We start from the raw sequence: 27,588 nt of genomic DNA, 5'->3' as shown, positions 1-27,588 counted from the left end.
CCCCCTGGAGTTCACGTTTTCCCCTGGGCTGGATTTCTCATAACCACAAGAACAAGTTCAAGGAAATGACCAGCCAGATACTGAAAACATGCCACGTGTTTTACTCCAAAGGAAGCCTTTTCAGTATCTGATGAACATTTCAGTACGCTGAACCATTTTGGGGCAAAATGAATCAGAGACCCTGCGCTTCATCTGCATATAAAGGGAAAAATACATTGTAAAGGAAAGAATCTATCTCTGGAACTGTTTGCTCAGTGCCAATTTTGAAAGGCTGGATTTTCTTAACGTGAGACGCACCTCGAGGGTATCATTTCCTGGCACTGTCACTGAGCATTGGAGTTCCAAGAAGAATGGAAGCCCTAGTCATTAACACACTCTGAGGCAGTGAGTCTCTCCCCCTGTGGACCTGAGCTTGTCACTGCGGTTTGGCTGCCTTTACGTTCAGGCAAGGCCTCAGAGAACAGTGTCTTTGATCCTGATGATGTCCTTTGTGTTCCTTGCCGCTTTGAACTTCATTATACTCTATATACAGACAGATCCTCTTTGGGCTTTGAAGTTTTTCTCATGCTCAATATGTGTGATCTTTGAGGCCCCAGAAAAGTCTATTAAGCACTTGCCACAAGAATTTCCTTCCACATGTTTACATTTGAAAAATACTTGACTTCATCAGCTGTATATCACCCCCTCCACCCTGAGCACTCTCCTCTACAGAGTATTCAATACCTATCACAAGAGTTCTTTCAGAACTGCATAGAAACTCCATGACGCATTATTTCCATCCTATAAGGATTTATTCTTTTCCCCTACCATTTTCTATAGCCAGCATATTTTTACAAGGCATATTAAGATGTCATCATCAACATTTTGGATACTAAATTTCTAGACAAAAAGTAAAACTTTAGCTTGTCTTTTTTTTTTTACGGAAATTTATTCAATTTCAAATGAGCATGTTTAATATTTAGTGGGAAAAGCACTGGACCTGTAAGAATGTGCAGGTGAAAATAGTTGTAGGATCTTACGTCTCCTAAGCATGCTGAGCATCCATCTCTTCTGAAAAAAAAAAAAAGGGGGATTGTGACATTAAATTGCATGATAATTGTGAAGATGAAATGAGCCAAGATGGAAAAGCTCCTTAGTTCATTGTTTGCCATATGGTAGGTGCTTGATAAATCAATGTCAAAATCTACCCACTTTTAAGCAGGAAGTTCTAAACCTAGGAGCAAAAGCAAGTTATTTGCAATGGAGAGACTAGGGTTAGGGTAAAGGGCATCCTTTGCGATGCTCTAGGTCAGTATCCTCAAAGTCCACAGACCAGTAGCATCAGCATCACCTAGGACCTTGTTAGACGTGCAAGCTTTGGGGCCCCACCCCAGATGTACTGAAATGTGAGTGGGTCCAGCCATCTGTGTTTTAACCAGTGTTCCTTGATTACCTAAAGTTTCCCACTAACCCAGTTGTTGTCAATCACACCATTATGTCAATGCCTCTGATAATCACACTACCCCAACTTGACTCATGAACCTGCAGCATGAGCATCACAGAGGCGCATGAGCCTTGTGAGAAATGCAGAACTCCAGACTCCATCCCAGACCAAAATAATCAGAATCCGCATTTTACCGATATCCCCAATAGATTCATCTGAACAGTAAAGTTTGGGAGGGTGACTTTGATACACTGATCACAAACTGTATTTATATTTTTCGTTGCACACTTGCTATCTGTTGATTTAGTAGCATGCCCATAAAGGCAGGGACTTTGTCCACCTTCTTTGCTGTCATATCCCAGCACTTAGCACACATATTTTTGTTTGTTTGTTTGTTTAAATATATTTTTATTGATTTCAGAGAGGAAGGGAAATGGAGAGAGAGCGATAGAAACATCAATGATGAGAGAGCATCATTGATTGGCTGCCACCTACACGCCCCCTACTGGGGATCGAGCCCACAACCAGGGCATGTGCCCTTGACTGGAATCAAACCTGGGACCCTTCAGTCCACAGGCTGGCACTCTATCTACAGAGCCAAACCAGCTAGGGCTAACACATATCTTGACATATAGTTGGCAATCAGTACATATTTGATAAATGAAACATTTAATCTGATTTCCTCAATTGATCCATGAAGAAGCTCAGAAAGCTCAGAAAAGGCAAGTGACATTGGGAAGTTACATAACTTATGAACAAGACCAATGCAAAAAGAAGAAGGGGAAAGGGAAGGGGAAGGGGCATGGGAAGGGGAAGGGGAAAATAAAATTATTCTTGACTCCTAAGGAAATATATTGGTTCTGGGTGATATAACAAAGCATAACCCCAAACCTCCTTAGCTATTGTCCCTGTATGGGCTTTTAATATTAATAACAGTGATTATTTATTTATAATGTACTTTGTCATTTACAGTTCACTTTCACATATGCTAACCTATGTGGAAATTTACCCAGAATTATTATTGTAGGTTTTCTTTTATTAAGAACAGAGAACATGGCCCTAACCGGTTTGGCTCAGTGGATAGAGCGTTGGCCTGCGGACTCAAGGGTCCCAGGTTCGATTCCAGTCAAGGGCATGTACATTGGTTGCGGGCACATACCCAGTAGGGAGTGTGCAGGAGGCACTTGATCGATGTTTCTAACTCTCTATCCCTCTCCCTTCCTCTCTGTAGAAAAATCAATAATATGTATTTAAAAAAAAAAAAAAAGAACAGAGAAAATGGAAAACAGAGCCAGCAAGTTTGTGGAGTTTCTTTATTAATGGATCAAGAGATCACTGAAAAAGAAAAAGAAAAAAAAGAAGAAGAAGAAGTAAAATTTCCCATAAGACTAATTGTCAAAGAACCCAGTTAGTGGAGCAGGCATGGCTCTTTGGTCAGATGGGAGCTGTCTGGTAGTGGTTGACAGTATTCTTGGAGGATGTCAAAGGTAACCCAAGGGTCTAACATAGATTTAGCAGAAGTGGTTCCTAATTTATTTTAATCATCACTACTGGACTTAACATTTGGTTCAACGGACAGTTCTATCTAATTAAAAATGTTCCTTCTATAGTTAAATTGTGCTTGTCACTCACAGTTTAAAGTTTAGCTATTTCTAGCTCCTAATTGGAATGCCACAAATGAACCATAACATTGAACTTGAGGTTCTCTGACCCTGACATTTTCATTTGGCTTGAAATATACCTTCTCTGGAGCCAGAAATGTTCACCACAGACCCTGAATCTGCTTTTTCTCTCCTACAAGAGGAGAGGCAGTGCAGGGGAGATGGTTCTAATACTGAGGCTCTTGTTGATGGATATGTTCAGACCATTGTCCATAGACAAGAGAGAGACCTACAATCAGCCAATCTCACTTGCCTCCAATATAGGGGCCCTATACAGTATCCTGATATATGGCCATTCAGGTATTTATTTTTATTGTGATAAATTATACATAACATAAAATGTATCATTAACACATAAAAGAGCCCATGTAAATGTACTTCAATGACAGTAAGTATATTCACAGTGGTGTGCAACCACCACCACTCTCCATTTCCAGAATTTTTTCATTGCCTCAAACAGAAACTCTGAACTCATTAAGTAATTCTTCATTCCCTCCTCCCTTCCGCCAGCCCCTGGTAACCACGATTCTACTTTCTCTATGAATTTACCTCTTGTAGGCTCTTCATATATGTGGAATCATACAATATTTGTCTTTTTGTGTTGGATTTATTTCACTTGGCACAATATTTTCAAGGTTTAATCCACGTTATAGCATGTATCAGAAATTTATGACTGAGTAAAATTCCATAGTGTATGTATATCACATTCTGTTGATCTGTTTATCTCTTGATGGACACTTGGGTTGTTTCCACCTTTTGGCTATTGTGAATAATGCTTCCATGAACATTGGTGTATATGTATCTATTCATGTCCCTGCTTTCAATTCTTTGGGGTATATACTTAGCACTGGAAGTGCTGGGTCATAGGGTCAATCTATATTTAGCCTTTTGAGAAACCACCAAACTGTTTTCCACAGCAGCTGCACCATTTGACATCACCACCAGCAATCCACAAAAGTTCCAGTCTCTCCACATTCTCACCAACACTTGTTATTTTTCACTCTTGTTTTGTTTTTATAATAGCCACCCTAATGGGTGTGAAGTGGTAGCTCATGGACATCTATCATTCTTAAACGCTTCCTAAGCTGGAGCTCAACACGGCACCAGGAAGCTATTGCAGATCACCCTTAGTTGTTAGAAAGTTCTCATTAGCCATTTCTAAATCTTGCCTTCCTCCAGCAGGGATTGTCAACCTTGGTTGCACAACAGAATCACTTAGGAACTTGAAAAAAGTCCAATATTTAGGCTGCAACCCAGGCTGATTAAATCAGCCCTAACATTAATGTTCCTAAGGCTCCTCGGGTCATTTCAATATGTAGCCAAAGCTGAGAACCACTCAATTCAAAGCCTGCTGCTCATTCATCTCACTTCCTTGCACAACCTGCAGGGCATAAAGTGCGACAAACCTAGCACTGAGCCTTCTCTGACGACCCCTATTAGCCCTGCCCTCTCTGGCAGTCCTGTCCTGCTTGCCTTCTAGATTTTTTGCTATAGTGTGTATTGCCGCTGACATTCTCCATTCATTCTTTTTACCTATCCATTGCCTGCTCTCTGTTTTGCTCATTTCTGCTTCCCTAGGACACACAACAATGCCTAGTGCAGAGAAGGTGCTGAGAAAGAATTGTTGAATGAGTGCATGTACAAATCTCTTATTTCAAATGACAGCCCTTCAGATGTTAAAAAAATAGCTTTTGTGTCTCCTACTGGGGCTTCTCTAGGGAAAATCTTCTCTGTACCTTCCATCCGTTTTCAAAGACATTGAAGGATAAAGCTCATCATTACGAATACAATATGCCTTTCTTTCACTCAATAAGCAAATAATTGAGCACTTCCTATGTACTACACACACCTATACACTACACACACTGTAGAGACTGTGCCTGGCACTGGAAATTGTGCTGGAACAGATAAGTGAAGTGAATCTGTGGGGGTGGGGCACAGACAAGCATCAGTAGCAGAAGTCATTTCAGGTAACAATAACTGCTATAAAGAAAATGGAAAATGTTGGCTGTGTCACATTAAGTGGGGGTTAACTTAAATCTGAGACCTGGAAGACAGGGAAGAAGCATCCCAGGAGGAAGGCACAGCTAGTACAGAGGCCTGGATGGGGCAACAAGTTTCAGAGGGGCTCTGAGTAGGAGCCGCTGAGAAGGACAAGGAAAAAACCCACTATCACCTCCTTTGTTAGACACTTGACCTCAGTTAACATGGCCTAAGGTAAGATTAATTTTGGGTAGCCACATCTCACCCTGTTAAGGACGTTTTCCTCGTTGTATTAAATCTTCCCTGTCCAGTATTTGTACTGTTGATAGCTGGAATTTAGATGTGGAAGAGGTATTTAGATGAATATACCTAGAATTCCTTTTCATCCGAACCCTAGGCATACAGACGTCAATTCATCCATCAATCAGTCAGTCAGTCAATCAGTTAAGAAAAACACTTGTCGCCAAAACCGGTTTGGCTCAGTGGCTAGAGTGTCGGCCTGCGGACTGAAAGGTCCCAGGTTCGATTCCGGTCAAGGACATGTACCTTGGTTGCGGGCACATCCCCAGTGGGGGGTGTGCAGGAAGCAGCTGATCGATGTTTCTCTCCCATCGATGTTTCTAACTCTCTATCTCTCTCCCTTCCTCTCTGTAAAAAAATCAATAAAATATATATTAAAAAAATAAAATAAAATAAAATAAAATAAAATAAAATAAAATAAAATAAAATTTAAAAAAAGAAAAGAAGAACACTTGTCAGCAGAGTGGAGGGACGCTCTGGTTCTCCAACCACTGTGACAGTGCTGCCTTATTCTAGTCAGCATCTTGTCTTTCGTGCCAGGCCAGTTTTGGACAAGGTCAGAGCCAGGACTCGGTGGGCTGCTGCCATTTGGGGCCAGCAGCTATCCTGGTTTCCAGTCAGAGGAGCTCAGTAAAGACAGACATCTCTTTATTCTGGAGACTCTGTGGTTCCAGGAGTGGGCTCACAGGGCAAGCAGCCCCTTCCAGACCAGCCACTGAAATGCTCTGGCAACTTGGCTTCTCTCTCCGGGCCTCGGTTTCTTGTATTGATATGTGGGGTTTGGGTCTGAGAATTTTTAGGTCCTTTGAAACTTCATTTAAAAACCATTTTTATTGCTCTAATAGAAATACAACTTTTTTTTTTCTGAAGCTTCTTAATAATTTGCAGACATTATGCTTTTATTGATGGGAACACTCACTTCCAAGTTAATAAAATAAAACGATTCGTACTAGGACAGCAGGGTTCATAGAATCATATCAGATGCCAAAATTGACAAGAACACAAATTTGAACTGTTATGTTGGGCAACAAAAGAAATGTGGTTTCGGCAGTGAAATGAGTTCTTACATTTAGTGATCAGCTGCTGTCTTTCCAATGGACTTCACAGAATCTGAGACCAATTTTTTCAGGTCAGCTACATGAGAACAATCTTCAAGCCAAGACCTGTGCCCGAGACAGCCTGCCTGTACACAGCAGCTTCTGCATGGGCCGGGCTGGGGTCCTGAAAACAGGTGGCCTTTTATCCATGCAGACCTGGTTTAAGTTACTGTCATTCATCCATCCAACACCGTCTTTCCTTCACTCAAGAAATGTGAATAACACATTGGAGTTGAATTTATCGGTGGATAAACCATATGAGGCACCTGCTTCATGGAGCTTACTAGGTGGGCAGGTGCATAAAACAGGAATCACCCAAATACATTTCTCAGCATAAACTGAGGACGTGCTCTGAAGGAAAGCCACGAGCTCTCTGATGGAGAATAACTGTGCAGTCTCAGGGTAGTTCATTCAAGTCTGAGCCTCCTCCTCCCTGTTTTGTAGGGTTTAACTAAGATATCACTTAAAGTGACAAGTGCAGACAATGGAATATAATAGGTGCATACTTATTCTGTGTTGCAGCTACTTATGGTGAAGTTCCCTTCCTGAGGATGAATGAGGAAAAGATTAATTTTCTTGCCTGTGTGTCAGGGTTTCCTTCAATCTTTGTGTGTATGTGTGTCTGTCTGTCTGTCTTCCAGTTCCAAGGAGGGTTTTCGGTCAGTGGAGAAGGTCGTGCTGCTCACGTTTCTCTCCACGGTTATCCTGATGGCCATCTTGGGGAACCTTCTGGTGATGGTGGCCGTGTGCAGGGACCGGCAGCTCAGGTGAGTAGCATGAGGAAGCCTCACGAGGCAGGAAGCCTGGGTGGTGTTCTGGGCTCTCCCTGGAGAGTCAGGGTCTGCACTTACCATTTCCATTATAGTTTGTACTTATGAAAGGGACAAAATACAGGGGGACGATGTTTGGAAATAGAGCAAGGTGAAAAGATCATACATCGCCCCCCAACTCAAACATGACCAGTGTAAACACTTAAGTGCATTTCCAGCCTATCTTTTTTCCTATGTTTAACTTAGTTGGTTTTTGGTTTTTTTTCTTCGAAGTTTGTGATCACTGTATGTACATACGTTGAGAGCACATCTAATCTATCCTCCCCACTTTGTCAGTCAGTTCAGAGAAGGGATGGCCGATAGTGACTGGTCTAGGATTTAAACCCGGGTCTTCTTCTCTTTCCACTTCATCATTCTGAACCCTGGCTGCCATTCAGATCACCTGAAGACCTTTTTTGAATTGCTACTATGTGGTATAAGTATATCCCAGACAATATTTGGGACATACTTATACTAAACAATTATTCATTGTAAATCTGAAATGCAAATTTAACTGGGTACCCTGTGTTTTATCTGGCAACCCTGGGTGTGGATGGGGGTATTAATTACCCCAAATCCCTGAACTAATTGTTCTGCGGTGATACCTGGGCATCAATATTTATGAAAATCCACTGGGTGATTCTAACGTGCAGCCTGGATGAAGAGCCACCAGACAAGCTTAAAAGGGATAAAGGATGTAGCCCTGCCTTATCTACTGTCTTCCTCTCTAAGCAAGACACGCATTAATCCAGTGGTGATGCAACAGATATAAAAGCACACTTCTGTAGATCTCACAAATGTGAGGCACATGCGAGTCAGTGTGAGAGTAAAAAGTAGTGGAATTCGACACTGTTTGTGAGGGGGGCACCTTGGAAGGTTCCCTGAGAATGACCAAACCGAGGCCTGCAGACTGGTGGGGGGTAGTTAAGCCCATAGTAGGGAGAGAGCACCCTGTACAAAGGCGCTTGGAAGAAGCTCCCTCACAGGGACTCTAATCAGGCCGTGTGGCCAGAAGGGAGAGGGAGGGAAGGTTCTGGGTGCGAGAGGAATCTGGAATATTCAGAAGTGGCCAGATCACACAGGGTCTCCCCAAGCCACGTCGCAGAGAGAGACAACCTCACAAGATAGGTTACACGTTTGACTTTTTTTTCTTTTTCCTCCCTCCTTCCTTTCCTCCTTTCTTTGCTTTCCTTTCCTCTGCTCTTCTCTCTCGCTCCTTTCTCCCTAACCTCCTTCCTTTGCCCCCTCCCCCCGCCTGGTCCTTATACTTTTTCGCTCACAGGAAAATAAAAACCAACTATTTCATTGTCTCTCTTGCCTTTGCGGATCTGCTGGTCTCCGTGCTGGTGATGCCCTTCGGTGCCATTGAGCTGGTTCAGGACATCTGGATCTACGGGGAGATGTTTTGCCTCGTCCGGACTTCTCTAGACGTCCTGCTCACCACGGCATCAATTTTTCACCTGTGCTGCATTTCTCTGGACAGGTAAGGACAGAGCGGCGTGCACAGCGGAGCTCTGGGCTGGAGGCAATGGCCGGAGGACTGTTGGGATGTGTCTTTCTTTCTTCCCTGATTCATTAGAAATGAATCTTAGAGAGTACGTCTGGTTATTCACTTACCCATTCACTTCTCAGTCTTTGCAGAGGGCATTCTCTGAGGCCCTGTGGACAGAGATTAGAAAGGCCTAGACCTTCCCTGCAAGGAGCTTACAATCCAGGTAGAGACAGGTACCAGCCATCCGGGCCACCGGAGAGCTCTAACTTGTGTCCAGGTGGCACGAACAAAGTGCTGAGGGAGCTGAGTGGCAAGAATGAATACATCTGTCGGGTAGGCTGCAGGGGTGGTTCAGAAGGGTAGTGCTCTGTGTTTGAACATGACCTTCTCCTGAAAATGTGTCTGTATCATAATTGTAGGTGTATGCCTGTGACTGTAGAGACTATTTTCCAGAAAGTTAAAGATGATAATAAAATCCCCAATAACTGTCTGGTTTTGGGACCCAAGGCTAGCATTTCATTCTGTTGCATAATCTTGTTCTTTTTCTTCACATTTGACTTCAGAAGGTCTAACGATCTCCATCTTTGCCTTATTTGTGGAGACGTAGGTACATTAGTTGTACCAGTACTTTTGATTTTCTGATTCCTGCTCATGGGTATGTAACAGTAAAGGAAGAATGCAATTTAAAAGTCAGAGGATCACATGAACATGTGCAGCCATCACTGTGGCCATGTCTTAGGGGTGTGTTCTCAAAAGAAAGTGGTATGCAAATCACGTGATCCGAATTACCAGGGACAATCTCTTACTGCCTCTTGAGTAGTCCAGCAGACCAGGTTTTCCTCTAGTCTTGGGATGGGTGTCTGTTTCTTTCACTGCGGAAAAGGAAAAGTAGTTGACTAAAATTGGAGGTTATGGTTTATCTAAAATATGTGCCTTTCAACACTAAAATCAGAATGTTCTCAGAGAATTAGTCACACTGGGAAAAGTCCTTAGGGACTGAATCCAGCGGGGGGGAGCAGCAGATTCATATCCTATCCATGAGAAAGGTATGGGAGGTATAATGGCCTACGTTATATACCTTGCCTCTCTCTCCCTCTCTCTGCCAAGAACTTATAGTTGAATATGCTTAAGTTAAATGTATGTATAATGAGATTCCACTCTATAACTAGGCATGATGACATTGATAAAGCTGAATTGTTGGCTGAAAGCTCCCTCCACATGCTGTGCCATAGATGGAAATTTATCTTTATTAGCTTTTTTATAACAATCTGACTTCAGTACATGAAAGACTTTTTAAGACAATCAGTATATACTGGGTGAAAGTTCACATTAGAAATAATAAAATGTAAGGAACTAGACAATATATGGAAATCCTCCAGGGTGTCCTGCATGTAATCATTACTCAAATGAGCAGTGAGACCGGAAGTGTTATAGGAACGTGGAGAAGGCAAAGCTGAGGGATCAAGGCAACCTTATCCCTCTTATCTTGGCCTGTCTCTCTTTCCAGTGCTCCGTGCTCAGCCATCTCGGGACCTTGGCTCCTCCCTCTGCCTGGAAAGTTCCTTTGCCCCCTCCTCTCCTGCATGCCTTTTAGATTTTAGCTCAGTCCTCTCTTGATTGCAGAAGGCCTCTCTGACCCCACAAAACGCTTTCTCCTTTGAGAGCTTAGAGCAATTATGATTAAAACCACAATTATAATGAAAAAAAATTTTCTTAAATATCTCTGTCTCCATCAGTGAGAGAAAGCACATGCATATGAATAAGGATAAGGCCCCTGCCCTCATGGAACTTACCTTTTGCTAGGGGAAATTGACAGTTAAGCAATAATCACATCAATACTGATTAAGGTGTTTGGTAAACACTATTGAACAACTGGAGGGTACAGCACATTCTCTTTTAGAAGAATGCTGCCAATAATTTCATTTCCTTCTCTGATAGTATACATCAGAAACCCAACTCCATAAGTAAAATGGAATCAGATGGTTTGGTTTTCCTCTGGGAGCCTGGGACACATGCCACGTGTCTCCCTGTTCCAAGAGTGATGTTTTCTTTGGGCTGGAAGGTTCATTCTGGACATCACAGGGCAACAGGTTAGCCTGGAAGAGTATGATTTTGTTTATCATCTGGCTTCTGTTTTTGCTGTGCCCCTCCCATCACAGTTGGGCTTGGCTAGGCTGGGGCAAAGCACAGAGTGTATCTCAGTGAAGTGTGATGTCATCGCTGGTCATGTGACTCCAGGCATGATGCTTGTGCTCTCTAGAGCTGCCGGGAATCTGCAGGGATGACTCAGAAAGGGTAGTGGCTCTCGAGCAAGAACGCTCACTGTGAATCCCAATTCCACCCAGATGGCAGACCCCTAGATCAAAGCAAAACATTATGAAACACATTTCCCCAACTCCCATTCTCCATCCACTGTGCTTCCAGGTGCTTTGAGAATTGAATCCTACTTTTTTATTTCTTATTTTTATTTATTTATTTTTATTGATTTCAGAGAGGAAGGAAGAGGGAGAGGGAGATAGAAACATCAGTGATGAGAAAGAATCATTGATTGGCTACCTCCTGCATGCCCCACACTGGGGGATCAAGCCTGCAACCCTGGCATGTGCCCTGACCAGGAATCAAACTGTGACCTCCTGGTTCATAGGTTGACGCTCAACCACAGCCACACCGGCTGGGTGAGAATTGAATCCTATTAATGAAAGCTTATTGCCTCATTAAAAATAATTTAAAAAGCATAATTAAAATCCACACATCCTATAATATGTGTCATGAGAGGTCAGAACTGCACTAAAGCATAAAGTACCATTGATTATTTTAAATCTAAGGCTCCGTGGTAAATGAAAACCAACCACGTATCTATAAGAGAGTACTGGTTTTAACAGTGGAATACTATAACACCAGCATTAAAAACATGAGGAATAGCGTTGGGTATTGTCTTAGAAAGATACCCCTGGTGAGTTATATTAGAAAAAAAGCAAGTTTCAGACTTTAGTGTTTAGGGTAATACCACTTTTCTAAAATAAATATATAGATGTTTATATCTGGGTATGCATGAATGAGTGGGGGGAATACACCAAACCATCAATGATGGTTATATAGGGGCTACCAGGGGTGGAGCTGGCTAGACTGGATGGTCAGTTGGATTGGTATTGGAAAACTTCACTTTTACTGATTTCGGAAATATGTATTTTAAGCTCCGTTTCCCCTTGGCTAGAAGTTAACACTTCTCGAATGCAAGAGTATCCACCGGAACCTTTTAGCTGAAAGTACTCCTGGGCCAGCACATTCCTCAACTAGCTGAGAACGTTCTGAGCTCAGTGTTAGGAGTTCCCTTTGAAGCCAGAGCACGACTGTGGAAACCTTCAGCCAGTGTATTCTCTCTGCTTTCTCACAGAATGCCCTAGATTCTCACCCTGAGGGAGCCTTCACCATCCCGTCAGCAGATTCTTCCTCCCTCAGACATTCACAGCCATCTCCACAACCTTGTGTTTGATCTGTTTCAACAATCTCTTTTCTAACCACCATAGTTTAAAAAAAACACACACATAATACCTGAACATTATAAACATGTCTTCATTACAAAAGTAATACACAAAAACGTCCCCAATTTCTTCCCTACCTCCACAGCTATACCCCTAAGAGGTAGCTACTGTAAGTATCGGTCCCTCTAAATTCCAATTATTTTATACCGTTAAGCAGATTTGTTATGTGAATATATTTTTAGCTTATCCAAATGCACTTACGTTTTAAATTAGCCTTTGAAGAGAGCTTTCCCTGTATGTACCCAAATGAAATGCTTGATTGTAGAGTTCTTACCAACTTGCTTACCAGATGATTAGTAGGGTCTTTTTTCAGCACCATGGGACATAAAATAAATTGATTGGCTCAATTATCTCAAAAGTCTCGCTTCAGACATGGCTATCTGGAGGATTTGAACAATGACATGCAGTCTAGCATCTCTCTCTGTCTCAGTCTCCCTCTCCTCTTTATCTCTGCCTTTCCTTCTCTTTCTCTCTGTCTGTGGTTCCTCTCTGTCTCTATGTCTGTTTTTGCCTTTATATATTCCTTCTTTGTTTCCATCCTGTTTTCATGTTGGATTCATTTTCACGCTGAGTTCAGAAAAAATAGCCTCAGGCAATGTGAATCTTAAGCCATCCTTAACTCTGAGTCCACAGGAAGAGAAACTGAAATGCTGTTTCTCATGGAAGAACTTTGGTTGGCTTTGCTTGAGTCACACACTCCTCCCTTAACCAATCATTGTGGCGTGGGGATAACACATCTGATTGCTGGGTAGAGATGAGGCGCCGTGACTTTGGGCTTTACCACAACATATGGCACTGGAGAATGGCAGTGGGGTTGTTGGACAGACAAAAACAACAGACATCAACTTCTCTTAGGTTGGCCGAAGGACCTACAAGTATCTTTATGAAGCCTCCACAAGACAGACATGTGTCACCCCCAAGTCTTGTTTATATTGGTTTAAACATCGCTAGGTTCTTCCTCTGGCTTAATATGCCAGACTCTTCAGGCTTAACCATTCTGGTCCCCTTTCTCTGGTATACTTGTCCTATATTTGGCATTTGATACAATTCCCTTTAAAAAATCGATTTCACTTCATTGAAGATAGCATTCCCTACAGCATTGCAAGATTTTCTCTTTGATATGTCTAACTGAATTGTCATCCTTCCCCTTGGCAGCCTGGGAACTTGATGTGTTATAACTGCAAAAATCCTCCAATGGTTTCTCCGCCACAGATTTTCTTTGAAAATAGGTTTAATTGTAAAACATACAATTCTGACTCAAAGGCTGCATATTTTATACTGTGCCGGAATTAAGTGTCTCTGCATTTCTTATGATTTCCCTGGAGCACGACTCAATTTTGTATAAATGAAAAGTGTCCATCATTATGAACTTGTGTCACACAATTACACTTGTTTCCCCAACAGGGCTGAAATGCATCTCTGCAAGGAAAGCATATTATACATTTCCCCCTCTCATCTACTCCTTGAGGGTTGATTCATGCTTTGTACACCACAGTAATATTTGTCAAGTTGAAGTTCATGCCAGAGGATATGAATCTTATTTTTATATTCATTTCATCCAATATTTATTGAGTGCCTACTAATTGCCAGGAGCTGAGCAGAGCCCTGGAAATGCAGTGCTGAGCAATCAGAAGAAAGCTGTGAATCGCAGAGATTTTAGTCTGGTGGAGAATTCAGACAGTTGATAGGTAATTACAGTAAAATTGGGGGAGGGGCGAGGGTGGTCAATGAAATAGAATGAGGGGAAGTCAAAGGAGCTGTTGGAGCACGTGGCCTCCAATGCAGGGAAGGCTCTCGGGAGAAGTGATACTGAAGCTGTGGACAATGTAGATGTCAATAGGTGAGTTATGAGGAGCGACAGTTTCAGAAAACAGCATGTGCAAAGCCTCAGAGGGGGTTTTTAGTGACACATCATCAACTATAGGCTAAATCCTTAGCTCGTCTCTCTGTGCTATTCCCAAGGTGTCCTCAGTCTGTCTTTCCTATCTCACCTCCCAGTGAGGTGATCTGCTATCATCTCCTGGGTACGATGCATTTCCTGATAACTCCATGTTGCTACCTGTGTCTTGAGTTCCTTTCTTTTTCCAGGTGAATGTACACCCTTCTCCAATACTCAGATAAGAGGTGTCACCTTCTCCACCAACGAGCCAGGCTTCATTCCCAAAGGAGAGTTGTTGTTTCTTCCTCTGAGCTCCCATAGAACGTTAAATGTAAACACAGCAGTTATTACTTGTTTTAATAATTGATTTATTTGTCTGTCTCACCTTAGACTGTCAGCTCTTTGAGAGTCAGCCTTTATCTCATCCATTCTTGTGTTCTCCTTACAGGCCCATAATAGCAGTTCCATGCATGTTTAACTGAGCGTGAAACGCTTTGACATGTGAATGTGGTTGTTTGAAATGACTTTGGGGTGCTAGTGCTAGACTCCCAGGTTGACCAGTTATGAATTGTGATTTTGGGGAAGTTACTTAAATTCTCTGGGTTTTATCTTTTCACCAGTAAAACTGTGTTAATAATAGTATGTTTCTTTTGGAGTTTATGAATAATAAATTACTGAGTGCACGCAAGGAACATAAGCTAGTGCATGGCACCTAGTAAACATTCAGTAAGTGTTAGCCACAAGTTTTATACCATTATTGTTTTACTTTTCAAATGCAAATTTCTTCATGGCTATTGTGGGTGCCTTCCCAGACACTGGGAGTTGTGTTTTACTTCCTGCTATACATAGCTGAGTGTTCTTCAAGATTAGACCCTCAGCCTTCTAGCCCTGAGTAGCTCCCTTCTTTCCTTCAGAGAGCTCACCTGTCCTCTGGCTTCACCTGCACTTCCGCTCTGCTCTCTACTGCAATTTTGTCCCATGCATGGCTCTGGGGTCCTCCGGGCTCTGTTGAACAGCCTGTTCAACATCTTGCCTTAAGCACCTTTCTGCTTTCTCAGACCCAAGGTGCTCAAAGTGGAAATTTCCACCGTAAACTAATGTCCTCTTCTACTTTTTATATCAAAGATGCATATATGAGTCATTTAAATGCAATTCCTTGAGGTCAACTTTTACTTATCTCTATGACCAGCTGGATGACAAATCATAGCTGTATTTTCATAAATATCTTTCAGATCTATCTTCCTTCTCTTTATTTTTCTCCCATGCTATTTCTGGATCACTGCAGTAGCTTCTTGGTTATTATCTTATCTGTCAAGTTCATCTTTAAACATGTCTTTTTTTCTGTGTCCTCAGCTCACAGAGCTTATAGGGCACTGCATATTCCTGTTCTGGGTAGCAATGCTCTTGTGTAGTGTTGCCTATTTGCTAACATGATGAGGACATAGGCTTTGGCACATGGAGGTTTAAGTCTCGGTTCTACCATATCCTGGCTGTATGATGTTGGACAAGTGGATTAAATTCTCTAGGCCTCAGTATTCTCATATTGAAAATATGGATGGTGACAACTCCCTTGCAGAGTTGTTCTAGGAATTAGGTAGAATATAGAATACATTTCCTGACACATAGTGTACCCTCAATCATAGGTGGTGTGTTAATAGGAATAGGAGTAGTTGTAGCAGTAGAAAAGAAAATGAATAAGCACAATACAGTTGGAGAAATGTCCCCCCCACACACACACACACATGGATATATACAAGGTACTGTAAAAAACCAGGGCAGAGATGGGGAACCAATTCATATCTCTGGCAGAAAATGGTCTCTCCTTGTGCTTTGGGGGCCAGAAAGAACTTTCCAGGGGATATGACCGTTGAGCTGAGTCTGGAAGGGTCAATGGGACAGCCATCCAGTGTCTGCTGGCAGGCTGGTCAATTCATGTATGTGACCAAGTTTATCTTGCTGACTTTTGTGTGTGTCCAGTTCGCCCTGCCAAGATGTTTTCAGATGACATTTTTGTCAGATTATCCTTTTTCCTTTGGTCTATAATAACTCGGGAGGACACCTTTCTAGCCAGCTGGCACTCCCTTCTTGTGAATTTTCTTATCATGATGGTACAGAGGAATACTTAATAAAGATGAACACAGTAAACACTAACTCTGCAGATTTCATCTGGGATTATGACCCCTGCAAAGGTTCCATCTGATGGCCCCCAGACCTCTGACAGAAAAGAGTCTCTCCCTGTTCCCGACCCCTAGCATTTTTATTTCCCAAAACCTGAAGTTCTACCTCCTTTCTTGGCTGCGTTCTCAGCCCCCCTTCCTGTCCCTGTCTCCTAGTGAATATACCTGCGGGGATCTTCTTCATTGGTCCTCCAAATGACTGACAGCTTGCCAAACTTCTTAGGAACCAGAGGGAAAGGCCTTTAGTTTTTTGTTTTGTTTTTTTCTTGAAGTTACTGCTGCTTTTCTCTTTTCTCCACTCCTTAACGGGCAACCAGAACTAAAATGTAGAAAACCAAAGAGCAGAAGACCAGTCTCTTTCCCAGAGCTCTGCCACAGTGCTTTGCTGGATCACCTCCTGGAGGGAGAACTGGTACCCAGTGAATCCCACAATTACTCCAGACTATATATCACCTATTTACCCTTCTTGCCACATAGAATCTACCCCAAAACAGTGATCTAAACAAAAATGCATTATTATTAGATTTCACAATTCTGTGTATCAGGAATCTTGGCTTACCTGAAGTCACTTGATAGTATTTAGCTGGAGACTGGAGTGGCCTGGAGGGTCCAAGGCATGATATGCATGGCACCTTGGTAGGTTCATCTGGAAGGCTTGGCTCAGCCAGGCTCCTCTCTCTGTCTCTGTGGCCCCAGGTCTCTGTACTTGATCTCATGTTCATACATGTTAGATATTTTTACATGATAGCTCATGGCTTTGAGAAACCAAGACTCCTCTTGAAAAATAGGCCTGGGAGTAGTAGCCCACAGCTCTTCCATGTGCTCTGTTGGTCAGAGCAGTCTCAGGGCAGCCCCAGATCCGAGGGGAGGTGGCAGACTCCCCACCTCTGGATGGGAGGAGTGTCAAAGAATGTGTGGCCATCTTTAATCCATCACAAGTACAGCCTCTTACAAAAACTCAGATGCAGTAATCCCCGTTTTACACAAAGAAAACACAGCAAGTGATCTGTCCCAAAGTTGGAAGGGCAATCCACTAAAGAGCTTGGACTGGAACCTGCTTAAGGCAAAATGCCCCTTGTAACTCATAAGTTTACCGATTCGGTGGAGCTCATCATCCCCTTGGTCCTAAATTTTAAAGACCAATTCGCTGTGCTTTGAGTTAGGAACTGTGAAAAAAATGAATCTCGTGAAACATTTCTGTTTTCCTGGGTCCATTCCAGCACTCAGGTCTTAGCTGCCAGCTGCTATGTCATCTCTTCTCCCCTGTGGTTGACATTTCTTTCATGAGCTGACCTTGATTAGAGATTGGATTTGGTCTCAGTGATGATCCAGGATGATCTCTTCTTCCATCTCAGGTAGGAGGGCCGGGCCTGGATTAAGTCCTTGAGAGGATGCTGCATGTAATCAACTCCACAACAGGTAGCCAGTATGGTCTCAGTGCTTCTTCTGTAGGATCAACTCATTCACCTTTCTGTTTCTTAGAACCAACTACTGGGAGAGATATTGAACCAAGAGACTTCTGTTTTACTTGTTAAATAGTTAAAAAGCCACTAGTTCCAAAAGTATTTGAAACTGTCAACAATAGGTATAAAACAAATATACAGAGAGGGCAAAAGTAGGCTTACAGCTGTAAGTATGCAAAACACAGAGTTTATTCTTATATTATGATTTATTTATTATTGTACTATTTTTATATGAACAACTGTAAACCTACTTTTGTCCACCCAGTATATAAAAGATGAGAGGGGGGTGGGAGTAGATAATAACTGCTATTTATTAAGCTTTATGTGCCAGGAACCTCCTAAATTTCGAACATATTATTTTATTAGTTCTCACAGCTAAACAATGAAGTAGGCATAATGACCCACACTATGATGAGCAAACTGGATCTTGGAGAAGTGACGTAACTGATTCTAAGACTACAGAGCTAATAGATGGTTAAGGTCCCCAGATGTGAAGACATAAAGCTAAAATCTCCTCTAATTCTGAGAGTCTACAATTCCAACTTGTTCTGCTTGCTCCTTTGCCTTCCCTGTGGTAGGAGGACAGGAAGTGAGGAGGAAGAATTTTCCTTAATTGCAAGAGTGGGGAAGAGTTTAGCTCAAGCTTAAAATAAACAACTGTCTTCTCAGAGTTGTCAAAGTAAATTGTGTCCCCAGAGACATTTAAAGGCAATTTGATCACACATTTACACCTGGCTGCAGTTGGGGAAGCCGGTGTCTGGTCTACCGAAAGGGGTTTGAATGGAGTTTTATAAGCAGTACTTTGCAATGTTTTGCATAAGAAATGACTTTGTACATCTTAGTTAATCCTGGCCATCTGGAACCTCACTTGCCATTTGAACATTCATTTAACCACTTTTTAAAAGTTTTCTAGTTAAAGGAGAATGGGAAATGTCCAATGAAAAGCTAGAGAACAGACCTTGCAGATAAATCTGTTCCTAAGATGAGACAGAGCTGCATTCATTCATCTACGAACACTGTCCACCTAGGTGGGAACCAACAGCCCTTTCTCTTGAATGTGTTGTCACTCAGCTCGGTCAGTAAAGCAGGCAGATGTGTTGATTGTGATGGAAATTTTCCAGTTCACAAACTTTTGGTGACTCCTCCTATCATAGCATCAAACACCTCTAAGCAAGTGGTTCTCAAACTGTGGTCCCAAGTCGTCATCAGCAGCAGCAGCATCTGGGAACATGTCAGAAATGCAAATTCTTGGGCCCTACTCCAGACCTACCAACCTCTGTTTCCAGGTGATTCTGATGCTGGCTACAGTCTGAGAACCAGTGCCCTGAGACCTGCCCCTCAGCCAGCCTTTTAAGGCGTATTTACTTTTACTTTCTTATAAGCACTCTACTGTCCAGCTATGTGAATATAGAGATATATACTTATGTAGATATATATTTCCTATTGGTGAAATATATATTGATATGAAACACATATCTATAAATACTTTATATATATATTTGAAATATATAATATTTCTGTCTCTTTGGCCATGCACCTGTATTGCACTTGCTCCTCCACCACCCTTACCTATTCTCTAAAGTCCAACTTAAAAGACACCTACTAGAGAAAGCCTCCCCATTTCTCTATTAGATATGACCTTTCATATCCCCAAAACATGGTCCCACATTCAGTGTAATTGATTTTAATTGGTGGTGATTATGGGCTCATTCTTATTCAACCCATTTTGTGAGCATGTACCCTGTCTCTAGCTTTGCACTAAGCACTGGGGATACAGGGGTGAATGAGACAAACATCTCTGGACATTATAAATCAGTTAGGGGAAGACGTTCTCACCTCCCACCCTGCTCTTAGAAGGAGTGTAGGTGTCTTGGGCTCCTGGGTGTCCCCTGTCTGTATTAAGTTGTGGTGGGCAGGGTGGAAGGGGATGTACTAGGCTTCTCCCATTTGTATAGGGTACACCAGAGTATTGCGACTGCTCGTGGCACCCACTCTTAAGAGATAATGGCACACCACAGCACATGCAGAGGACATGGAGCCCCTGCTGTTGGTGAAAATCACCTCCTCTCGACCAGGGTTTCTCAGCTTCAGCACTATGGACATTGTAGACCAGTTGATTCTTTGTTGGGGGGGCGGGGGGTTGTCCTGTGCATCCAGCAGCCTCTTTGGCCTCTGCCCACTGGATGCCAGGACCATCACCCTTCCCAGGTGCGACAATAGTAAATGTCTCAAGACATGGCCCAGTATCCCTTGGCAAGCAAAATCAACCCTGGTTGACTATGACTGGGACTGTTTCTACCTTTAGAAATGAGGCTTCAGAAAAATATAAAAGCCCTCTTCAGATGTCCATAGGACCACTATACAAAAAAAGAATAGAGATAGAAGTTTTAAATTTAGCCAGAGGGTAAAACTGGAAGTTACAGAAAGTCAGTCTTAAAGGAAACATCCTTAATTTCAGGATCGCCTTAAGTTTCCAATGTACTGTGGTAGAATGGTGAATTCCCAGTCCTTGGTGCATTCATGCAGGCTTGCATACACTTCATTGTAGACAGGACTGGGGATTTCAGTATTCTGAGATTTAGTGTTTGTATGTGTTCATATTTTTTTTAATGTTTTGTATGTTTGTATATTGATCCTAAAGTGGCTTGTAAAGATATAGAATAATCCCTTGGGGATTTAGGGGAGGTAGTAGAGTAAAGTAATAGTAGTGAGGGTAACATCCTAGCCCTTGAGTCAGACTGCCTGGGCTAGATCTGGTTTTTACCACATGTGGGACCTTAGACAAATCCTAACACTTCTGTGTTTCTTTTTGCTCACCTGTGAAATGGGTACATTTATAGTTCCTACCTCAAAAGTAGTTGTGAGGACTTAATGATATAATATAGGTAGAGTCCTTATTAAGTAAATGGATAGTACCTTTTAGTATTAACTCAGCCAGGTTGCTTTGCCTGACCTTCAAAGAACTTGCAAAATTTAAAAAAAAAAAAACTTTATTGTTGAAAGTATCACATATGTCCCCTCTTTTTCTTTTCCCCCATTGACCCCTCCTAGTCCACCCTCACCCCCGCCCCAGGCCTTCACCATCCTATTGTCTGTGTCTATGAATTATGCATATATATGCATACAAGTTTTAACTAGCTACTTCTGTCTAATGGTGTTATGCATGTGTTTTGGGGGCAATTCATGGTAGGAAAAATATTTTTCTTACTAGCAAGGTAAATATAATTCAAATATAGGAACTAAAAAGCAACCGTAATAGATAAAAGTCAAATGATCAGATTTTTAGCTGGTCCTTGATTTATAGACAAAAGTTAGAATTTGTAAGGAAGCGTCATTAGTCAGCACTAGAATTCAATTTTTATTAATCATTTTATTCAGTAATATTTATTTTCATCTACTTAATTTAGATTCTTGAATACAGCCTTCAAAAAGATGTTTATTTTTCTAGATTCTTTGTTATAAAGCAAAGATTAAAGAGATACGAGGAAAGATATTAGGAGGCTTATTTAGGGCAGCTGCCTCAGGGTGCCAAGACCTTGGGAATAATCTTGAACCCTTCCTAGCATCAGGTTATTTTTCACAATCTTTGCTATTCCTTGGCCTGTAGATGCATCATTCCAATCCTCTGTCCTCACGTGGCCATCTGTCTTTGTGTCCAAAATTCCCTTTTTGTGAGGATTATCAGTCATTTTAGATGAAGGCCACTCCAATGACCTCATTTTAATTTGGTTAGCTCTATATATACCCTGTTTCCAAATAAGGTCACATTCCAGGCTACTGAGGTTTAGGGCTTCAACATCTCTTTTGGAGGAAGGGGACACAGTTCAACCCATAACAGCAACTTAAGCAAAAAGAGAATTTATTGGAAACATATAAGGTGGCTTATTAAATTAAAGAAAGAGTTACAGAATGAAGAACAGAAGGGGCAAGAGCATGGCTTCCCAAAGACCCAAGGAAAGGAGCTACTCTCAGCCCTGCCAGGAGCTTGCTGTGGGAATAGGGTACCGTCCCTGACTGTCCCATCTTTGAATCACTCTGCATGATGTCTAGAATCCCAGGAGACACTGATTGGGTGACTCCTTGGCTGGAAATGTCAGAATCTGATAATTTGCTTTCCCAACACCACATCAACAGACGAGATAATTCCCCAAAGACATGGGATGCTATTGCCAAGAACAAAAATAAGAAGGATACTAAATGGATACAACAAAATGTCTAATCTAGGTCCTCTAGCAGGAAATGAGAGAGGGAGCAAAATCTGGAAAAAAAATATATTTTCATACACACCTAATTCACCATCTCTATGCTAATAATAAGCCTCTAATGATTATTGGTATAGCCATTCAGAAAATAAAATTGCCACTCTGATATAACTTGCTTTTCTTATAAGTCAAGAGCATGGAGGGAATTCCAGATAATCATCATTCTTCTTTTACCAAGTTATATTTAGTTAGAGTTGGCTACCCTGTCAGTTTCACACACAGAAAAAAAATGAGTTTCTGCCCAGCTGGCGTGGCTCAGTGGTTGAGTGTCAACCTATGAACCAGGAGGTCATGGTTTGAATCCCGGTCAGGGCACATGCCCAGGTTGTGGGCTCGATCCTAGTGTGGGACATGCAGGAGGCAGCCGATTAATGATTCTCTCGCATCATTGATGTTTCTCTCTCTCTCTCCCTCTCCTTTCCTTTCTGAAATCAATAAAAAAAAAACATTTTTTAAAAAAGAAAAATGAGTTCCTGACTAATCCCCTCTTCCATTCTTTGGACTCTTGTTCCTTGCACTCTGTTGCAAGTCAAGACACCCACTGTCTCTCTGGCCACAGGAAGCACAGTGTGGCCAGCTGCTCCCTGATGCCTTAGAAGGAAAAGTATAATCCCTGCCCCCATCTCCAGAAGCACCCACTATTCATGCTTTAACATTGGCCTCTCCTTCTCATTCCACCCTCTCCAACTTATCCCACCACCAACTCTTCAAAAATATTGCCATTGTTATATTAGTTATGCTTTGAATTAAGAAAAGAAGAGGTGGGGAAAATTAGCAAAGTGAACTACAGGAAATGAGGGGGATTAGGGGGTGGCTCATCATTTAATGGTATAAAATCTTAAAGAATAGACTTAGCCTTCAGGCTGTCTTTTTTACACTTATTCTTTAGATTCTTGCCAAGACAAATAGCTGATAGATCTACTGTGGTATTTTGCCTGTTGTCAAATTCCATGAACTGCCTGGACATGGAAGTGGTGATCTCTAAGGTTGGAATGGCATGCAAGGAACAGTCTTGGAGTTAGAGACTTGATCATTGAGTGGGGCAGGTTGCATCTCTATGTGGAGGTAAGAAGATAGTATCATAGGCAGAACACAGACTCAAAGAAAGATGAGCATTGAGCCCTGTGAGGAAGAGAAGACCTGATAAAGGGGTGAGGTGGTTTCTGTCAATAGGCAGGAAATGATGAAACAGGAAATATTTGAAGTTTTGCATTCTTAGAGAAACAATGAAATAGTCCAGCCCAGAAGTAACACATGTCAACTCTGTTCACAACTCATTGACCAGACCAGTCACTTGGCCCTACCCAACCACAAGGAGGCCAGGAAGCACATGTGCCCAGAAAGAGGGGCTGGGCATACTTAGCGAACAGCAGTCATGACTTCCTCTTGTCAAAATGCCAACTCCAGGTCCTTCCTCAGGAGATCCTTGGTATCTGCATTTTAAATAGGCCTCCTCAGGTGAATCTCATGCGGGGGAACATGATGGAATCCCTGGACCACAATGTAAGGAACATTGACTTAGCATCACTTTAGGCAGGTGATCAAGAGAATGGTGACAGATCTGAGACAGTTCTTAGAGCTGAGATGTTGGGCCATGCATGAATCACCTCAAGTTGTTATCAAAGAGGACCACAGATGCCAGGACACTGAGGCCCAGAGAGCTCGACTGAAGTTCCTCAAATGCCCATGCATGAGAGTACTGTTGGAGCTGTGCCTGAGACAGGGCAGACCCTTAGCTTTGTGTCCAGCTTCTCAGGCATTAGGAATGGAAGAGGGATATGGAGCTGGCTCTAGAAAATGATTTTCAGATGTGATCGAAAGTTGATATTAAATTAGCAGAAACTCATTGGCCAATATAATATATTTTATTGTATAATTGCTGTTTTCTTTCCTCTGTTATTTTCTCTTGTCTCTCCCCTTCCTCCTTCCCTTCCTCTGCTACCCACTCTCCCCCTTCTCCCCCACTATTTTTTCTTTTCTTTCTTCCTTATTTTTATTTTCAACTTCCCCCTCCAATTTTTCTCTTTCCCAATATTTCCTTTTCGTATCTCCCTTCTTCTCCCCATTCCTTCTCCCTCTTTCTCTCCCATCAATTATTCTCCCTCCTTTTCCCCCTCATTCTTCCTCTCCTTTGGCACCCCCTCCCCATTCTCTCTCCAGGTATTATGCCATCTGCTGCCAGCCTTTGGTCTATAGGAACAAGATGACCCCTCTGCGCATCGCGTTAATGCTGGGAGGCTGCTGGGTCATCCCCATGTTTATCTCTTTTCTTCCTATAATGCAAGGCTGGAACAACATTGGCATAATTGATTTGGTGAGTAAACCCCACAGAGATCCCATTGGCCAATTCACTTTGTTTGCTTGGGATTCTACATAAACAAACAGTATCAAGTTGGGTGGATATTCTGAAAGATTCTGACAGTGGTCTGCGCCATGACAAGAATAACAACAACAAAAAAAGCAAGCTAGCATTTTTGAATGCTTACTGTATGGCAGAAAGTATGTGAAATACTTTACCTATAATCCTGATATCATCCTTTGCTTATCTCATTTAGATGAGAAAATTCAGACTCAGAGAGGTGAAGTAACAGGCCCACTAATATGTCTACTAAATAGCAGAACAAGTGTCTGAAACTTAGCATTCTGACTGCAGTGCCCCAAGAGGTCTTCATCCTATTTCATGCTAGCAGTGTTTGAGGCTTTCAGTGATCGGCAGAAAACGTGTCATGTGAGTGGAAGCTTTTGGAGAGCAAAGAGATGCCCTGGATAGTTGAGAGCTGAACCCCAAGCCCAGCGCTCTCACTGACCCACTTCCTGCAAGGCTGTGATCCATCGGTCCCCAGTGGAAAATAGTGTCTTCCAGGGTTTAGAGGAATAACATGATGGCACTGTGTCAGGCATTTACCATCCCCAGAATAGGTGGCTTATTAAGAGTCGTCCAGCTCTGACATACTATCTTTGCAATACCAAATTTGTGACTAAAAGCTGTGGTCTGGATTCAGTACCAGGGGTATACATTCCCTAAGGAAGTAGGCAGGTTGTCACTGTAAAGTTGATCCCAGGACCATCTCCTGGTAGGAAGGGAAACGGAGAGGACAGATTGAGAGCAAGCTCGGGCCAACAGAACCAGTGAGAGTAGGAGCTGCCTCTTCTTCTCTTCACCCCATTTCTAGCCCCTAATCTTGCCTTGTTCTTTGTCCAGGAAGGAATACCCAAACCAAGGCTGGGCGAGGATTTGCATGTGGTATGTCAGAACAAGAGTTCCCAGGGCTTCTGAGAGCAATGCTGGGGACAAAGGAGTGGAGAAGTAAAAGGGGACCCATACAAGGGAGACTGTATGGATATTTTCTTGAATTCTATCCCTGTTCTTTCAAACTTTCAGTTTTATCATTCTTGGGGAGAAATGAGATTCAAGTTTCCAACAACCAATATAATAATGGCCAACAAATGAACACTTCTTGTGCACCGAGCCCCATGTTAGTAGAGTCACTCTTCTTATGAACCTCACTCAGGCCCCACAACAAGGCTATGCAGATCCTATTACTATCCTCAGGAAATGAGAATCGGAGAGGTGAAGTTATTAGCTAAAGTTACATTGGTCGGGAGGGGTAGACACTATATCTAAGCCCAAGCTTACTGGGATCCAGTGTATGTGCTCTTCCTGTCTGTACTAAACTTACTCCTTAATGGAGAAAACCCATGGAAGCATTAGCTTTTGTGCATCAGAACTTTTAATAAGGGCACAGCACTTTTATCTTCATGTGTAGACTTTTTAAGGGAAATAACCTAGGGGATTTTTGCCCATTTATGAGTGAGGCATCCCCTGTTTACTTTGTGGAACTGAAGGGTGTGGCATCTCCTTAGTGTCAACATGCCTACTATTTGTGCCATGCTGTTGTGACTGCATTTTATAGCTTTCCACTCATTTGCACATTGAATCTGCCCAGAGAGAAGCTAGCAGAACCCACATGTTCACAATACACATACAGTTGATTCTCGTTATTTGCAGTAATTAGTTGCCACAAACACTGAATTAGCAAATACTAAATCTTTGCTCCTAGGAGAAATACAAGGTTAGTTTTCTCCAAGTCTCTGGTCACAATATTTTCACCAACCAATCAATACATAATATATGCTGTGTGTAAGAGAGACCCATGAAATATAAGATGACAGAAAAATTGAAAATAAAATAATGGGAAAATATCATATACAAACACTAACCAAAAGAAAACTGATATAGCTATACTATTATCAGTGATAAAATAAATTTAAGGCAAGTTAAATTACTTGAGTTAAAATGAGATATTTCATAATGATAAAATGTCAATTCAATAGAAAGATATACTATAACCCTATAATAGACTATAGGACAAGACACCAAATTACTTGTGTACTTTATTATACAAGTAATAACATATGTGTGTTGAATATATTTTTTATTCATATCTTCATTTAAGTGTAATATTCACACTGGATGCAGGCTGGCCTCAGGAACAGAAGTGGCATTTTGTCACAAAGCTCTCTTTAGCCAAGGGCTATTCCCAGAGAAGGCTGATAATTAAGAGCTCAGCATGCAAAATTCATAATTGGGAGAAAAAACCTTCAATCCTTCAAAAGGGATCTAGTGTACTACAGCATCCAATGCAAGTGAGGAATGCAATGCAATCAATGTAATTCACTGTATTAGGGAAAACCCTCATTGTTGCAAAAAATGCACTGACAAAATTCAATATCCATTTATGACTTGTTAAAATTCATAAAATTCAACTTTCTCAATCAAATAAAAAGCATTGACAAAAAACTTACAGGTATCACACTTAATAGTAAAATATCGAAAGCTCCCTTCCTAAAACTGGGAATGTAACAGTGGTGTCCACTCGTACCACTTTTATTCAGAATTATACTGGAGGACTTGTCATGTTCAATAATGCAAGAAAAGATGTTATTAATAATAGGAAGGAAGAAAGGAAATTATCATTAGTTACAGATAACATGAGTGTGCATGGAGAAAATTCAAAAGAATCTTGAGATGAGATATTAGTAATTAATTTAACAAAGTTGTTGGATACATAGCAAATATACAAAAAAAAAAAATCATTGAATTCTACCTCCTGGCAACAAACAATTAGGATTTATAATTTTAACATGGTACCATTTGCACTAGAATAAAAAGTCAAACACTCAGGAACAAACCTAACAAAAGATGCACAAGACATTTACACAAAACATACTAAATAATACCAAAATAAAATTTTAAAGACTTCCATAAAGGGCAAGGATTATCATGTTTGTGAATGGGAAGACTTAACATTGTAGAAATATCTGTTTTCCTCAATCATTCTGTTTTAACCCCAATTGAAATCCTTAAAGATTTTTATAGAAATTGATAAGCTAATAATCAATTTTATATGGGAAATGTTGAGATTATAAGAATAGCCAGCACTGTCTTGAAGAAAATGAGTCACAGTTTGAAGACTTTTACTAACAAATCTACTGTGTG

The 27,588-nt window shown here is 41.6% G+C and overlaps 1 protein-coding gene across 4 annotated transcripts in view; it reads left to right on the top strand.

Annotated features, from left to right (window-relative positions):
- The window catches only part of HTR4 (5-hydroxytryptamine receptor 4), a 116,812-nt gene that overhangs the window by 41,363 nt on the left and 47,861 nt on the right, over nt 1-27,588 (top strand). For 2 of the 4 annotated variants that reach the window (XM_079770372.1, XM_079770371.1), the window contains exons 2-5: nt 7,106-7,231; nt 8,556-8,756; nt 24,249-24,402; nt 25,291-25,332. In XM_079770372.1, coding sequence (XP_079626498.1) covers nt 7,106-7,231; nt 8,556-8,756; nt 24,249-24,402; nt 25,291-25,332 — 523 coding nt within the window. The remainder of the gene's footprint in view (nt 1-7,105; nt 7,232-8,555; nt 8,757-24,248; nt 24,403-25,290; nt 25,333-27,588) is intronic. The other 2 variants (XM_079770374.1, XM_079770373.1) reach the window with 1 other exon arrangement.

This window comes from Cnephaeus nilssonii (assembly GCF_951640355.1).
Source record: "Cnephaeus nilssonii genome assembly, chromosome: 5".
Lineage (NCBI taxonomy): Eukaryota > Metazoa > Chordata > Mammalia > Chiroptera > Vespertilionidae > Cnephaeus > Cnephaeus nilssonii.
The sequence above is the reverse complement of the archived record's forward strand: the minus strand, read 5'-3'. Positions and strand labels throughout refer to the sequence as shown.